At 38.7% G+C, this 18,667-nt stretch overlaps 1 protein-coding gene across 1 annotated transcript in view; it reads right to left on the minus strand.

Moving 5' to 3' along the window:
* The window catches only part of LOC149808536 (RPA-related protein RADX-like), a 119,971-nt gene that overhangs the window by 80,484 nt on the left and 20,820 nt on the right, over nucleotides 1-18,667 (minus strand). Inside the window, exons 4-5 of the mRNA XM_089978719.1 lie at nucleotides 13,644-13,778; nucleotides 12,662-12,837 (exon numbers count right to left, since the gene is read on the minus strand). Coding sequence (XP_089834845.1) covers nucleotides 12,662-12,837; nucleotides 13,644-13,778 — 311 coding nt within the window. The remainder of the gene's footprint in view (nucleotides 1-12,661; nucleotides 12,838-13,643; nucleotides 13,779-18,667) is intronic.

Genomic DNA, 18,667 nt, shown 5'->3' on the forward strand with positions numbered 1-18,667 from the left:
GCGTACTATGGAGATGGTCTCGGTAGCACCATTGCGGGGTTATTTACAAGAATGGCTCCAAAAGTAGCGCCGTTAGCCAAACAATTAGGAATGAAGGCTATTGATGTTATTCGTGATAAGGGTATTAGTGCTATTGGAGATGTTGCCGGAAAGGCGCTTTCTGCAGCAAAGGACAAACTAATGTCGTTGGTGAAATCCAAGAGATTTTCAAGAAAAAAACAGAAACCACCGGTGATGCCATCAACGACGGTGATGCCTGCAAATGTCAGTAAAGTAATAAATAACGCCGTGGAAGAAAAACTAGAGTCGTTGGCGGCTCAGTCATCCACCAACGCGCCCATGAACACAATAGCGGGGGAGTGGTCTTAAACAGAATTCAAAGAAAATCGCAATTGAAAACATCAACATGATAAATAATAAAATGTTTGCGCGAACCGCTGATCCCGCGTTTGATATGGATGCCCCAGTGCGCAGGGATGATTCTGTCCGTGATTATCAATATTATTCTTATTATGCAGCGCAACCCGACCTACGATCGCGAATTGAACTTCAAGTCCAAGATACCAGTAGATACTTTCTGCCATGTGAAGCGTTTATCGAAATTGAGGGAGAACTCGTGACAAATGCCGCCGATAATGCACCATACGCAGATAACGATCGTGTTCGAGTTGGCTTCGTTAACAACGGTATCATGGCGTTATTTGAGAGCGCCAGATATCTTATTGACGGGCGAGAAATTGAATCAATAGAACGCGAGGTTGATGTTGCAACGACGATAATTGGGTTAGCGAGATACTCGGACGATTATACGAGATCGACGGGCCCATCTATGATGTTTGCGAAGGACACCACCGATAACGCTGATCATCTTCAATACGTTAACGTGCTGGTGGAAAGAGATACCGCAGTTGACCCACAGGCTGAAGCAAATAACCCAGACCGCAGAGCAAGACCAGACGCTAATTTCACTGTTATAAAAAGTCTTAACGATAATTACAATATGGGATTCGCAGCACGAGTAACAATGTTGCAAAGACCACGCCGACAGTTTTCATGCGCGATTCCACTCCATCACATATTTGGATTCTGCAGAAATGTCAGGAGGGTTATCTATGGGGCTAAGCATACAATCGCGCTGACGCGAAGGGGCGATGATAACAATGCAATATGGCATGCTGCTGGCGTCGCTGCCGGTAAAGTCATTTTAACTAAAATGGCATTGTGGATGCCGGTGCTGACTCCATCAGTTACCACGGAAGCACGATTGTTAGCATTTATGGAACAGGGAGGAAAATCGTTGTTGAGTTGGCTAGCGGTAACAACTGATGCTAAAGAGGATAACGTCGCCGATACGTTTACATGGCACCTGGCATCAAAACAGGGTGTTTCAGCCCCGCGTCATATTTTTATAGCGCTACAGAATAGGGAACGATTGGGCAGTCAAGAACGCAGCCATATGATATTTGATAAATTAGGAGTCAGGGATGTTTCGCTGAGAATAAACGGACAACAGGAACCATCCGAGGATATACAGCTTAATTACGGCGACAACCATGTCGCACGTGTGTATCATCGATTGCTGTCATACATGGGTCGTGATCAAAACGTCGACACCGGTTTGCAAATATCACAACTTGATTTTAAAAAGCTGTATCCGATTTATTATTTTTCGTTGGAACATCTTGATTTAACGAGACAATCCGTCGTTGATATACACTTCCGAGCTCGTATAGACCCGGCTGGTGTTAATTATAGAGCGGTTGCTGTCATTCTCAGCGATAAATCAATGCTGCTAGAAGGCGTTGGTGGACGAATGAGAATCGTTGATGCACCAGTGGAAAACATGTAATTGAAAGCACAAACACGTTTACAATAAAATGTCGTATAGTGTCGTCAGTGTAGAGTTGACTGATGGTCAAGTCAAGAAATTACGATCAAAGTCGGCTAAACAGTGCGGGACCACAATAACGCTGAAGCCGTCACAGATGGCGGGTGGTAATCATAAGATATCGTTGACGGCGCGTCAAATAAAACATTTCAATGATGCGATGAAGAATAAAAAGGGTGTTCAGGTAGATTTCTCGGCCGCAGCGATTAAAAACATGGAAAAGACCGGCGGGATATTTCCGTTGTTAGCTGCGATTCCAGCGTTGATTGCCGCGGCCGCACCAGCAGTGGCGAAGGCGGCGGCGTTAGGAGCCGTTGGTACCGCAGCGGGGATGGCATTGAAGAAGGCAACCGGGAAAGGCTATAAAAAAAAACGATCCGTGGCCGGAAAGGGTCTAAGACTACCGGGAACCCCGTATTCATGGTACTCGGGAAAGGGTCTAAGACTACCGGGAACCGTTTATTGACTCGGGAGTCAATGACTCCTGAGTCAATGACTCCCATGTCTAATTTTGATTTAATAGACGCCGCAAACGCGCTAGCGATAAAAAACTTCAGAGGTGTTTTTATGAGGGATCAATTACCGGCGGCACCAAGGAATATTGAAACAGGCATAATTAACCTCGATGGGTCCTCCGGAGCGGGAACTCATTGGGTTGCATACGCGATTGATCCGCGTGCAATCGTCTATTTTGATTCATACGGGTTAGCCCCGCCAAACGAGTTCATGCGGTATATCCGGGCGTGTTCAGCCCGGGCGTTTTATTCCACGTTGCCAACACAGCGATTAAGTGACCCACCGATATGTGGCCGTGAGGCATTGAACGTACTCGCGGCGATTTCATCATCGCGAAAACCACCTCATGTAGTTGTAAACGAATACACTAGTGGGGTCGTAGAGGTCCGGCGGGTTAATTAGAAACGCCGTTTTTTTTTACAATAACGATGATTGATATTTGGGGACGACCGGTTTCGGCGCTGAAGGAATCCACGGAAACGCTCGCCACCGATGACATAAAAAAACTAATCGAGGATGAAATCGCCGATACGTTGAATTTAACCAGTGTTGACCCAGGTGAAATAGTCGTATTTCAAGACCGCCAGGGTAAATTGAAATCCAGTAATGTGTCCCTGGATGATGTTTTAACACGACAGCGTGATGCCACCGAGGATACTATCGCGTTGTATACCGGCGACGGACGACTCAAACCGGGTGAACATATATCGGCGGTAACATTAGTCAAAGACGGTTTTATAAGGTTGGATAGATCGGTGACCGAACTCGACGCGCAGGTGAAAAAATCTGCCACCGAGGTGAAAAAATCTATCACCGATATACAGCTCGCTACTGCTAGTTTTTTCGGGACCCCGACGGTAACCGAACCGAATATTACAACAATAAGGAATACTATTTTGGATTTTGCAACGCTGTCGGGCCAATTTTACACGTTGCGAAAAAATGTTAACAGGATCGATGACAACTTTGATAAATTCTTTGGTAAAAAAAATACCAAGCTGGATGAGATTACAACAACTATAAATGATATCACTGCGTATGGACAGGAAATAAAAACAATCAAAACTGATGTTGCAACAAACAAAAGGAGTGTAGACGCGCATGAACGGGAAATAGAAATAATCGGCGCTAATGTTGCAACGATCATAAATAATGTAGACTCGCATGGACGGAAAATAGAAACAATCAAAACTGATATTGTAGCGAACAAAAGGAATATAGACGCGCATACACAGGACATAATGACAATCAGAGCTGATATTGAAGCAACAAAAAGGGTGTAGACGTGTATAGAGGGGAAATAGGAACGATCAAAACTGATGTTGCAACGAGCAAAAGAAATATAGACGTGTATGGACAGGAAATAAAAACAATCAAAACTGATGTTGCATCGAACAAAAGGAATATAGACGCGCATACAGGGAAAATAGAAACAATCGAACTTGATGTTGCAGCGAACAAAAGAAATATAGACGCGCATACAGGGGAAATAGAAACGATCAAAACTGATATTGTAGCGAATAAAAAAGGTATAGACGTGCATGAACAGAGAATAGGAACGATCAAAACTGATATTGTGGCGAACAAGAATAATATAGACGCGCATGAATGGAGAATAGAAACAGTCAAAACTGATGTTGCAGCGAACAAAAAAGATGTGGACGCGCATACACGGGAAATAGATACACTCATTACTAAGGTTGCAGCGAACAAAAAAGATGTGGACGCGCATACACGGGAAATAGATACACTCATTACTAAGGTTGCAGCGAACAAAAAAGATGTGGACGCGCATACACGGGAAATAGATACACTCATTACTAAGGTTGCAGCGAACAAAAAAAATGTGGACGCGCATATACAGGAAATAGATATACTCATTACTAGGGTTGCAGCGAACAAGAATAATATAGACGCGAATTTGCGGAGAATAGAAATAATCGGAACTGATGTTGAAGCGATTAAAGACGGACTACCGAGAGTAGCAGAGCAATTCGAAAAAATAAAAATTCCTCATGAGAACATCATCAACACAGTATACACAATTCGGCATGGATCATTCGATTGGACTCCTACACAGAATACAGTAAATACTACCGCAACTGTTAAGGGCATTTATCGATTGACACTGGTTTCAATGATGCAGTTTAATATATTATCGTCGAGTTCATCCGGGTTTAACAATACAATATCAACAATTATAGACAAGAACGCAACTGAACAGTTTACAATTTATGCCGTTGATGGAAATTTAGCCCGGGCAAACATCACATGGTATGTGGAATTTGTAGCGAATCTAAGTAATTAAAAACACTAGCTCTTTTAGAATAAAATGACCACCAGGGTAATTGAATCAGAGGTATCACCGACGTCACATCAATATCGATTCGATACCGCAAAAGAATTCTCCGCGAACTTAAAAACGCTTTCCGAACAATACCGTGCAAAAATAAAAAAATACCGTCGTAAAATAACCGCCATCGACGCGGTCGTGTACTCGGTGTCGGGTATAGTAGCTGGCACCGGTGTTATTTTATCCACGGTGACCACGATAGCCCCGATCGCTGTTCCAATCGCTGTCTCCGCGATGACAACAGTTGCTGGAGTCGCCAACGCAATCACTAGAAAGATATCATCGTGTTTTCAGAAAAAACTCAACGAGTATACAGTAAAACATCAAATAGTATCCGACGCATACTCAAATTATCCGGGTTGATCTCATTATCGATTGATAATTTGTTCGTATCCGATGTTGAATTCTCCATGATGGTCCAGTTGTATAGCTCCGCGATGTCAAAAATCGAGGATTTTTAACTGGAAGCCGGAACCACCTGGTTGCTGAAATTAGACACTAAAGACAACGAATAATAATAATGTCGCTGAACCCCGAAGGGTTTCAGTTGCTTCAACGGATCGCGGAGAACACCACTCCGGTACAAACAAATATGATATCGATAACGTCAACGAAACCCGAATTCAGTGTGAACTTCCCGTCGCCGGTTCCAGTGAAGGAAATAGCGCTGGCAAAATTGCGAATATATCACAGTTGGCCTAATATTCGAGCGAACGCATTTAACGGACAACAACCTAATAATTCGCTGGTTTTTGCACGGACAAATAAACCCGATGGGACCCCAAACTGGGAGGAGGTTACAATACCAACTGGGTCATACCAAATAGAGCAAATCAATAAAGAATTTCAACGCAGGATAAAATCGATCACAGGAAAAGAATCAAAAATCGCTATTACGGTTCATGAACCGACGTTATCGTCGACGATTGAAATAAGCACACCGGGGTATATGGTTGATATTTATAACAGTTCAATAAGAACCATACTAGGATGGCCTAAGAATCCACCCGCGGACGCCCCCCCATCAACTATCCTCAGATACGATAACGGAGATGGTGGTAGGCATATTGCTCCATACAACGTAAATATTGCATCGGTGATAGCAATCAATCTAGTATGTGATGTTATCGAAGGGAGTTACCAGGTGGATACCAAGCAATCAAATCAGGCTCAACAGGGATATATCCTTTATTCATTTTCACCAACAGCCCCTCCGGGATTTTTAATCGTTGAGAGTCCGATTAATCCGGTCTATATGCGATGCCATGATCGGTTTTTAACGAGAATTAATTTTAGAATTACCGATCAGTCAAATAACCTAATTGATCTGCAAGAGGAGGAGTTAGTGATCACTCTGTTTGTAAGATCATAGCAGCAGGGGGGGCGATGACATCGACGCGGTCGTCGATGTGCTTACCGGACGCTGACGACGCTGGGATCGGCGCGCAGAAGGTATTAATTAAACCAAATGACGTTCCGGACGATCCCCTCGACGACGACGTCGTTTTTTTTTTACCAGCGCTGACGACACCGGATCCGCTGAGTGCAGAAAGTACTAATTAAGCCAAATGACGTTTGGACAAAATGTCGGATTCGCCCCCCCTGCTGCTGTCAGTGTTTGTAGTTCTTCTAATGATGTTGAGGGAAGTGTTCCTGTGCATAATAGTAAGGCTTTTCTCTAGATAGTGTCAAGATTTTGTAGTACAGGTTGCTTATCTGAGTTATATGCTTGGCAACCATAATCCAGTTTTGATCTAATTAGGGCTCTATATATCGTGAGGAGAGTTTCCTGGTTGGATCCCAGTCTGTCCCTGTGATGTTCCTGAGTAAATTGAGATCTTTGTTACAATTCTGGGTGAGTTGTTCAACGTGCTGTTTCTATGTGAGGTGGTTGTCAAAGAACATTCCTAGGAATTTTACTACTGTTACGTATTTGATTAATTGATTTTGTATATAGAAGTTTGGATAGACTAGGTTGTTATTTCGTTTGGGGGTGAATATGATTGCCACAGTTTTTTCATGAGATATTTTGAAACCCCAATTGTCCGCCCATCTCCCTATGTTGTCTAGGCTCTGCTGGATTTCTTTAACTACTGTGTTATTGGCAGGATTTCCATTCCTCCGTATGCCACTATCTTCTGCAAATTGTGACAAGTTTATTTTTGCGGAGGCTGCATTGAGGTCATGGTTGTTTACCATTAGGTTAAATAGTAAGGGACTTATTACACTGCCTTGCGGTGTTCCATTTTCAAGTGAAAATTCTTCCGAATGGGTGTTGCCTATTCTTGTGGTAATTTTCCGGCCTGTGAGGAAATCGCCAATCCAGTTGAACAAGCGTCCAGTTATTCCAAATTGGTTTAATTTGGCCATTAGTCCATTGGTCCATACTAGGTCGAACGCTTTTTCTAGGTCTAAACAAACCGCTATGAGGTTGCGATCAGTTTTCCTATGTGCATTAAAAGTGAGTTTGATGTCTGTTTCCAATCTGAGAAGTTGGTCAGTGGTGGACCGTTTGTTCCAAAAGCCACATTGAATTATGGAGAGTAGGTTATTGGTTTCTAGGTGGTGTTTTAACCTATTTGCGATTATTGTCTCCATTATTTTGCAAATATTGTTTGTAAGGGAGATGGGTCGGTACGAATTTATGTTGTTGGGATCTTTACCAAGCTTGGGGATTGGTATTACTATGGTCTGTTTCCATGTGGTGGGTAGTTGGCCTTTAGCCCATATCCTATTAAAGAGTTTGATTATGGCTATTGTTATATTGATCAGTAGATTTTTGTAGATACTGTAACCTAACTGATCCTTACCAGGGGATGTTTCACTTTTGGATCGTAGGGCTATCTTCCATTCATGTACTGTGATGTCGCTATTTAGGTGAGATTCTTTTGTTCCTTGGTCTTGAAACATTTGAGGTTGGGTTCCCTCCAATAGTTTTTTGTGTTCTTGAAAGTTTCTGGTGTGATTATTGTTGCTACTCATGTTCGAAAAATGCTTCGCTAGGAGGTCTGCCATATCTTTATTTTTTATGGCATTTTTAATGTTTGGGTCTGAGGTAGTAGCTTTCCCTTTTATGGCTTTCATCTTGTCCCATACTTGTTTTGAGTTTGATTTTAGACTCAGTTTACAGCAAAAGGTTTGCCATAGATTAATTTTAGCAGCTTTTATCGTTTGTTTTAGTGCTTTTTCTTTATCTTTATATTGCTGGAAGTAGATAGAATTTTTGATGCGTTTATATTTATTTAAGGCCCTTTTTTTGTCTTTATGTGCTATAGTGCACTGTTTAGTCCACCATGGTACAGGGTTTTTATTTTGGATATTAGTTGTCTTTGGTATGCATCGGTTAGCTGCATCTATAATTGTGTCTGTTATGTTATCATAATACATGTCAATACTTGGGCTTTCTAAGTTATCTGGATTTACTCTAGGTAGTAATAACTGGAATTGGTCCCAGTCTGCCTGTTGGTACCTGCATTTAGGTGGGGTTTCGTTTGGAATGTGTTGAGTTTTTGTTTGAATATTGATTGTGATGGGAAAATGGTCACTTCCTAACGTATCTTTCTGATCAACCCACCAATTTGTAATTTGAGCCAATTTTGGGGTAGTGATGGTTAGGTCTATGGCTGAGAGAGTGCCATCCTCAGGGTTTAATCTAGTGTTCGACCCGTCATTTAAGATGGCCAGATTGTTCTCAGTTATTCATTTTTCAACCATTTTCCCTCTTTGATCTTTCTTTTTACCTCCCCATAATTCACTGTGTGCGCTGAAGTCGCCACAGATCATTAGATTGTTGTTGTTGTTATTAGTGATTGCCTTTAGTGAGATTAGGTTGGTAGGGCAGAAGGTACCCCCTGGGTCGTATGCATTTATTATTTGAATGTTTGTGGTTCCTATATTTATCACTACTGACATTATTTTGATGCTATTATTGATGTTTAGGTTAGGGGGTACTTCTATTAAATCATAGTAGATTAGTGTATCTATTAAAAAAATTGCTAGTCCTCCCCCTTTCTGCCCCATGGGTCTGTTTTTAACGATTCCCTGGGTATAGCCTTGTAGTTTGGGCAGGGTTTGTGTTCTTGTGTTATGAGGGTTTCCTGTAGGCAGATTACGTCTGGTTTTACGGCCGTATTATTCAGTTTGTTCTGCAAGGTTTTTAAAGATTCCTCTGCAGTTCCATTGCCAGATGGTGATTTTGTTAAGTAGGAACAACATAATGATCAAAAATTAGTTTTGTTTCCTTTCAATCCTTCAATTCTAAATAATTCTATAGCAATATATATTTGCATCTGAGAGAAAGTAAACATTTCCCATTACACTATAAAAAAAAACAATAAATGCAAATAATCAGAATCTTAGAATCTTGTCTTGTAATAAAACAAGTTTAACCCTGAATTTATCTATGCCAATAAAATCCCAAACAAGATTTTTCAACAACCTAATCTCCTTAAGATGATCTGGTTAAAAGTCAATCACTTAAAAAACATTTTCAAAAGGTTTGACTTAAATTTTGACAAAACACCTTCAAAATTTTATACTGTTTTATAAACAAGGACTGAATTTTCTGTAAAATCAACTTGTCTTCTTGTAATTCGTTAAACCAGTCCCCAAAACTGTATTGATACAGGGGCTCGTATCGTTTTTTTAATATATACTACAAGGGACGACAATTTCTCATTTCAGCTCTGAGATTCAACAATTTTGGACTACAAATATGGCTTAAAACGAATAGCAGTCCGTTTTCTAAACGGAGTTTCCTCCAAATATTCCCACCCCATTTTTTATATTTGGACATTTAGGTTGGGGTGTGGGGTCATTGCAATTGCATATAAAAAATTTGGGATTTGCTGCCACCATGCCATAGTGACATATGGTATTTGCTTAGCAGCGGGCCTAGAAAATTTAAACTCATGTTATATTGACTTATACCTCGATGAAATCGATAGGAAAATTATTTATTTTCTCAGAAATGGCAAGTATTATAATTGTTATGTCTTTAATCCACTGACAGACTAGATGAAACTAAGGCATATATGAAATCTGACCCGATACTCTCCATTTGCATTACTAGTCACATAACTTCACAAATCTCAAACGACAACATCGGAAGTCCAATAGTCATGTGATATCAACAACAAACTCCTTTTTAATGTTATATTAAATGAAAGTCAGATACTTTTTGTAAAAACCAGCAATCTGGCCAGTCTGATTTATCAAGTAGAGAGCACATGTCAACGTGGTAGTCACGTGATACAACAAAACTCCAGAAGATGTTCTCGGAATACATACATATCGAAAAAAAATTGTTGTTTCGTTTTTGTATTTTTATTACAACCAGACTCAGAGTATACAACTTTCATTTAATATTGTTTTAATTTTATTTCTCTACAACATTTGAAAATGTGGGTTGTTTGATTTGTGTACTCATAAGACTAGCAACGCAAATTGAGAGTACCAGGTCACATTTCATCAATGCCGTAGTTTCATCTTTCAGCAGATTAAAGACATAACAATTTTAATACTCACAATTTCCGAGAAAATAAGTAATTTTTATATCTATTTCATACATGTATCACTTGATCTAACAACGTTTAAAGTTTGCTAGGCCATCTGGTAAGCGGCTATGCTTTGCCACCACCATGTTGGCCTCTTCTGACGCTAGACTGGTCTTCATACCTTTCATGTAAGGAAATATACATATCGAGCTGACTTTGAAAATAAAAGTCTACTAGACAAATCTAATCCACTGAGTGTTTCAACTGACTCAGCATAGATGTTTATTGCAAGCACCCAAATGATACATAGTGTACCCTCCGAATATTCTGGTTCGAACTCAATAAATTTAACTCGCGGTCAGTTTAGTTACAACTCAATTATGTGATTGTTTCGGGCATCAAGTGGTGGTGGAAAAATTCCTGGGTTTTCCCTCAACTTTCATCAATATTTCTGAAATTCCAGGACTTTTCAATCAGGAAAAAATTATCATTTCTCCTGACTTTTTCCTGATTTCCCGGTTTATGTATCATGTATGAATGTGATTCCTGACATAATTTTTGTTATTGACAGTTTACAAATGATACTAGGTCTGATCAAGCTGTAGACTTTTTCTTTTGTCTGACATTTATTTTCCCCCCAGAAACGTCATCATTATTACTGATGCTTAGAACCTAGTTTAATAATGAACATGCCTAAGAGTAAGGGTGAAAATGGTGACAACAACCTCCTGTGAAAGGCCATTAGTGATTTGAAATAAAATAAAACATCAGATTTAGATTTATTTATTAAGGTATTCAGTCTATTTTGAAGTGCTTCAAATGAAGTACTGGCATGAAAATTTGTCTCATTTAAAAACAAAAGTTCCTTAAAGTAACTGATCCTTAATGATCAAGAGTCCATTTTATCTCTTTTAAACTGCTTAATGTTGAAATCATCTAATATTTTTGCACAGTAATAAGATTTTCAAATTATCCAGTGTCGTGTGTGGATTGGATGTAAGATTAGTACCATTTTCATTTATGACCAATTAGATATCATCAGCAGTCTTTTGGTGAATACACTATGTGAATATGACCATCAATTCAGGAGGTGTAGTGAGAAGATTTTCAAAAGGGCCACCATCATGGTTATATTGGTAGTCAAAATGGCATCAGCTAAATGTAAACCAGAATATTCTTCCAATGAAAACCTTATGCCAATTAGATTAGGATGAATAGTGTTAACAAGATTTTCAAGATGGTTGCTAAGTTGGCAATAATGGATGTCATACAAGCACCATTTTCATTTAGGACCAACTACACATCATAAAAAGATCTCACGAAAACCCTATGTCAATATGAGCAGGAACAGTGATAACAAGAATTTTAAAATGGCTGCCATGGTGGCCATCTGATTAACACCAATCTCATTTCAAACCAACCAGACATAATAATATCTTTAAGTTAAAACTGATATGACCATACATTCAAGAGTAGTGATAACAAGATCTTTAAGATGGTTATTGTGCTGGCCATATCATGGGTCAAAATACTAATATCTTCATTTAGACCAACTAGACATCATAGAAAGTCTTCTTGTGAAACTGCCATGTCAATATGACTTTCTGTTCAGGAGAAGCAGTGATAACAAGATTTTCAAGATGGCTGTCATATTTAAAGCCAGACTGACATTATTTTCATTGAGGACCCATTAGACAGCAGTACATCCCATAATCCTATCTGATCTATGATCAGTACAGCTAATGCTAATGATGCTTTTCATTACAAAAGGCATATTAAAGGCAAAGCTCCAAACACAACTGAAAATATCTCTGGATCACTGTGCTTATGGCTAAAAATTTCTAAGGATTTTCTAATGAAATAAAAGAAATGAGGTAAGTAGCAATCTATTTTGTCTATAAAGTACTTGCTGTATAACTACCCGTACAAAGTAATGGATGATCATGAAATGGGTATAGCTGGCACGTGTGTTTGGTGAGTTCATCAATGATATTAACTACTGGCAACAAGTCTACCAAAGAGAAACCTAATAATGGCAGTAAACAGTGACATATTCACTCATTCTTATGTACAGAAATAGGATATTTCAGACAGCAGTAAAATAATACACTTGTCTTATCACAATGGGAGCATAACAAAATCCTAAGTCTGAGATGTCTTTCTATGTATTATTCATTTAAGGATAGTCAGTCATCACCATCATCATTGTCACATTAAGAACGTGAATATCACTCAAAAGCTGCCTGAAATTAATGATCTGTCTCATTCTACCTTTACATTGCAATTATATTTTTAATCATAATAACAAAATCAAAATATTAAGATGCCCATTCCAAAACAAAACGCTATCAAGCTAAGCGTTACATTAATTATTACACAAGTTACTGAAAACCTGGATACTGACCATACCTGAAAAGGCCACTTGTCATTCTTCCCTGGCTTGGCATAATGAATGACTCTGGATTTGAGAAGGACACGTACAATCAGCGCGGGATTAGTGTGACGTACAAAGGTCCATTTCTGGGCAACTTCCTTTATCACATATATATTGTCACCTGCACCGCCAAGATTCTTACTTAGGGATCCTGAGAAAAAAAAATGATTATACTAAAAGAAAGTAGGAAGGTATACAGACATTAATAGCTGATCTTACATGAGTTTTCCTTTCAAATGAAATTATGAAAAGGGTAAAACAGTCAATCTCTTGAGTCACAACAGTCAACTGACGGAAATTATTCAACAAGTTTCATAAATTTCATTTGAAATGAGCACAAATGTAAAACTGTATTTAACATGTGATGAAAAACCCTTGACTTTATTTTACCAAACAGCAGAATAGTGTACTGAAGTGACTCTGAAATACATTTTGATGCCTCGGTTGTTATTGCATCCTTTTTTGTTACACTATGATGCTACTGGGACATCACAAGGCTTTTTCACATGTGTTACATATTACAAATTATGAAACTGCTGTATTAATGTAAATAACAATTCTTGTGATAAATAGTTTTATAAAAATTAGAAATATGTTCAAGGAATACAAAATTCCCTATCACAATTCCTGAGAAACTTTACAACATGGATGGATGTACCAATGATTGTATTATTGAAAGTACCACTAAGTGTTCCCCCCATAAAAAAATGAAAATGCCAAAGCTTAAGATCTCGCAAATATATTGTGGCAATTTCATTGACTAAACGAAACAGCAAAGCTCAGATCAACTGATAAACTGCAAACCCTGTTTATCATGAACCCTGTTTATCATGAACTCGGATTTTCATATACTCAACACAGAATAGGTACATCACTGAGTTGTGCTGTGTCTGGGACCTAAAAATGACTCTTTTGTACCAAAACTCACATGCAAGGTGAAAATTCAAGACTTTGTACCTGATGTTTTCCAGATCTCCCCTCTCATCTCCATGCTAGACCACAAGTTAAGATAATAGCCACGGGAAGATGTCAGGGGCAAATCTAATTTCTCCACCTCTGGACTGTCTGAACACCAGGGAATCTTCTTAACCTCTACAGGATGGAAATGGTTCAAAAAATGATATGACTACTAATGTGAATTCACATTTTTTGTGGGATATATATTTTAAAAACCCAGCAAGTGGTAGCCTTTCTGCATAAAACAATAAGACCATTTAAATATGGGCCAATCCACAAACGTAACAATAGACTTTCTGTGGAAAGCAAATTTTCTAATTATTTCTCAGAAAATACTTACTCGATCACATTAACATTAGGATATAAGCTTACAACCTCCTGAATCCTACCCTCCAAAAAGGCAAAAAACATCTTTTCCATCTATATTATATAGACGAAGGGCAGTAACCTTTGCCCATTACCTCCTTTTGTCAATCCCAGCTATCGCTAGTTTTAAGCTGAGTGATGGCTCAATGAGTATGCATGGGAGGTGAGAAGGTGTGATGCATTTTCAGATAAACATGAATTTGCTTAGAAAATTTACTTTCTCCTTCAATTACATTCCCCAATCATATTAACATTAGAAGAATAGGAAGCACTATGAGAGACTGTTGTGCATCCTGCCTATAACCCGAGTATCCTTCATGGAAAGAAGGCTGGAGTGAACTTTGCCATATGAAAGATAACCCACTCTCCTAACTTGGATACAGCACAGTTACCAGCCACATAGACTGTAACAATCATAACAGGTTAAGAAGAGAGTTAAGAAACTCTTTTTATCTCAAAAAAACTGTGGGCAAATCATGTGTAAGAAATATGAATGCATGTAATGCAGGCTGTGCTGACATTGGCAAGGTCTGGTGAGCGTCTGGGATGCAGCCAAAGGACCCACCAACTCAATTCCAGTCTCTGTGAAGCTAGCTTCCAGAGATAGAAACTCAATAAGGTGTAATTGACATATCAGCCAACAGCTTCTTCTTGGTCTTGTATCTTGTAAAACTGTGTTCAAAAGTAAGGCTCACTGAATTTGCTATAATTTCAATGGCTGAAATCTTCATGAGGTCTCTTGTGACTCCAGAGTACTCTAAGCATATGAATTAATTCAGCCATGATGCAAGGCTTTGGGGGGTAATGTATTTTCTCCCAAACTTGACTGAGAGAAATAGACATGTCCATGTTCCCCAAGTATCTGTGTGCTTCAGGCAATGGTTGAGAGCATGGACAGGATCTAGCAAGGACACTTCTCTTGAAGTCTCTATCAAACGCAGTGAATGGAAAGGATCTAGCAGGGACACTTCTCTTGAAGTCTCTATCAAACGCAGTGAATGGAAAGGATCTAGCAGGGACACTTCTCTTGAAGTCTCTATCAAACGCAGTGAATGGACAGGATCTAGCAAGGACACTTCTATTGACGTATCTATCAAACACAGTGAATGGACAGGATCTAGCAAGGACACTTCTCTTGAAGTCTCTATCAAACGCAGTGAATGGACAGGATCTCGCAAGGGCACTTCTATTCACGTATCTATCAAAGGCAGGTGCACATCATGGCATTCTGATTGATCAGTGAAGGTGGTGACAAATCCTGGTTGAGTCACGAGAACCATGAAACCATCCAATCTGAACTGAAGATGGTTCAGGTCCACTGAAAGTGCTTGTAATTTGCTCACCTGCATGCCAAAGCTAAAGCTATCAGGAAACAAACTTTAGAAGATAATAACTTCATCAGAGCCCTTGCCAAAGGTTCAAATTTGTCTGAACAGAGCCATATCAGGATCCAAGAGAGATTCCATTTTGAAAACAAAGAAAAAGATTTTGGTCTTTTCAAGCTTAAATTGGCTACATGGTCTGATTGATGACCGATATCACATCTGCCACAATGCTGGAATGTGTCAAATATCATGGTGCAATAACCTTAATAGTAATTATTGCCAGCTGTTTCTCATAAAGCCAGATAAAAATATTCAACTATTTGTGAGATTAAGGCACTCAAAGGGACAATGTTATCATCTTTACACCAGTCCCTGAGTATATGTCACTTGCCTAACAGATATTTTCAAAGTGGAGAGGCTTCCTGCTTGTGAGGTCATAACCACGAATGAAGGCTTGAATTCTTTCCCTTCAGGGTACTCCTGACAAGAGTCAGACAGGAAGAAGGAGTTGGTTGAGACAGGAAGAAGGAGTTGGTCCAGACAGGAAGGATATATATTATGACCATGGCTATTTTTGAGAATATTCGGTTTCACCAGAAACTTCCTGGGAAGATCTATCACCCGACTAACTACATCGTTGATCCAGGACTTACCCCATCTGAGAGAGGCGATCAGAATAAGTTAGCAACTCTGTACCCTCCATTTCTGAATTATTTTTAGTACTAACACTGTGGGTGGATAGGAAATAGCTCACAGACACTCCCGATTGATTGAAAGTATGTCCACTGCCCAAGCTACTGGATCTAGGACTGTAGAGACAAAGGTACTAGTTTTTGGTTCCATCTTGTTGCAAAAAGGTTGATCACTGAATGCCCCAAAAGAACGCAAATCTGAAAAATGACTGACTGGTGAATGGACTGTGCTGTATGAATGGACATCAAGTCTGTTGGGAATGTGTCTGATTTGAACAATGACGTTGAGATCGAACCACCAACGCACGAATTGCCAAACTAGAATCCATAGGTCTGGAAACTTAGTTCCTCCTTACAAGAGGAAGTAGGTCACCACCACTGAGATGTCTGACATAATTAAGACAATCATCTAGCAGCATACATATGACAGTTCCAGGATCTCAAACAACTCAAAAATATTTTATCATTCAAGGTGATTGAAAACAAAATAAGTACATTTTTTACCATTATATGTATTCTCTTCAAAGAATAATAAAACAGCAAATGTTGAACATTAATTGGACTTAGATTCTGATGTTACAATAATATCAGTAAGTATATCATCAATTATTGAAAAATAATGAGTTGTTTACTTTATAGTTCACTGCAAATATGTTTTTAAATAACATCCAATAGCATTTTCAGCTTCCTTCACAAGATTACTTTGTCATGACCACTGTTGAAATTCATTGTTTCATTAAGCTTCCAGATTTTCCCTTAATCACTTTATATTTTGAAAAAATGAATAATGTCATCTCTTTAAAAGCACCAGAACGTTGCAAGGCAGGAAAACTATAAATGGATAATGTCATCTCTTTAAAAGCATCAGAATGTTGCAAGGCAGGAAAACTATGCTCAGCCTGCAAAGAACTGTTAGCTTCAGTTGCTGGGTTTGTAAGGCTGCTGACCGACAGTCCTCCAAGTTATGTTCACTCCAAGGAGTAAGTTTCTGACTTGGACTAAAGATGTTTTCTTGAGTCTCTTCCTCAAGAACTTCTTTCTCTTCATGGCTCAAATCCAAAAATCTGTTGGCATTGAAAATAAAAACGGTTGATTTAGACTTTGAATAAAGAGTAAGAAATACATGATGTATTTATGCTTTTATGAATAATTTATCTCAACTTTAAAATTAATTATCTTGTAAGATAATGATATATTTTATCAAGATTGAACTTAATTGATGTGCATGAAATACCAAAGATGCATACCTCTGAAACACACAATGCAACCTCAGGATTCCTGCTACTAACCTGCATACACTAAATCTATGATATCCATTCAATGTTCATATTTATTAACCAGTGGTTTCTTAGCACTGGGAGAAAGCACATGTTTTGACATTTTGCCATGAACTGAACTAAAACTGCAAGAGCTGCCCTTAAATATTCCTTTTCAAAATACCTTGTTCAATACAATAACAACATGAAAAAAATCAAAATACTTACTCTGGTGTGTCTGCCAAAATAATTTTTCATGGTAGTCTCTTCATCTTATTTCCCTACAATGGATGGCTGATTTTCATCAAAGGCTAAGAAGACATTATGACCATCTTTTATTCCTTTATTACTTATAACACCTCAAAAGACATCCCATGTTTGGCTCCATATTCCAGCATTAAGATAATCAATTAATAGCTTTCATGTAAACATGTCTGTTGTTCTTAAACAATGGATCTTGCATGCATCATTGCACCGATCACTGTCCTGGTTGAGCCATTTTGGTTCCCATTAGACTGGTTCTGGCTAGTTTTTCGAATGCATTGATAACACACATAAAAATACAGTGTTTAGGTATTTTAATTAAATTTTTCGAAAATTCAGGCAATAAAGCAGTAGACTTCAACTATAAAACAGTAAATAGGGTATATGACCTTTAAAATGGTGCTTATGGCCTACTGCTGGTAGAATCACATGTATGTCCCAGAGTTGGTTTTTACAGAAATGAAAAGCATTCATTATAGCCTTTATTTCTAGAATGCTGATGTGGAGAGACATATCCTAATCCTACTGCTTGCAGTCTTCAAATCTGGCAACCACTGGGTTTTGAAACCATAAGTACTGGCTTCTGAACACAATGCAACTTCTGGTTGGAGCTTTTCCTATTGTAAGCCAACACTAAGCTAGCAATGGCATTTGAAAAGGGCAAATGAAAAGATGGCCCATTCATACCAGGTACACTGTTGCACTAAATATTCCAACGGGTTGCAAACACTCTCCTCACAAGTCATTTCTGTTGGAAATGGACCCTATAAGGTCAACAATATGCATCACTCAAACTTAAAGAAGTCATAAAAGATTGAGATTGGTTAATGAGAATTGAACTTACAAGTTTCTGGAAGACTGGAATGGGGAAATGATACAGTATAAAATCTTAGTGAAAACCCATAGACTGATGTTTACACTTAATGGGAGAGCTCAAAATTGACAAATTGGTCTAAGGTATTCAACCTGAATTAATTTCTGTTATGCTATATATACAGAAACATGAATGTATGCATCATTCATGTTGAGACTAATGACAAACATATCTCTTCAGACACAGAATCGGATTGATCCTATTATCCCCATCTTTAGCTTCAGAGGTGAAATATATTGGTTAAGTC

This window comes from Sinohyriopsis cumingii, chromosome 1 (genome assembly GCF_028554795.1).
Source record: "Sinohyriopsis cumingii isolate HCF-2022 chromosome 1, ASM2855479v2, whole genome shotgun sequence".
In the NCBI taxonomy this organism is placed as follows: Eukaryota; Metazoa; Mollusca; class Bivalvia; order Unionida; family Unionidae; genus Sinohyriopsis; species Sinohyriopsis cumingii.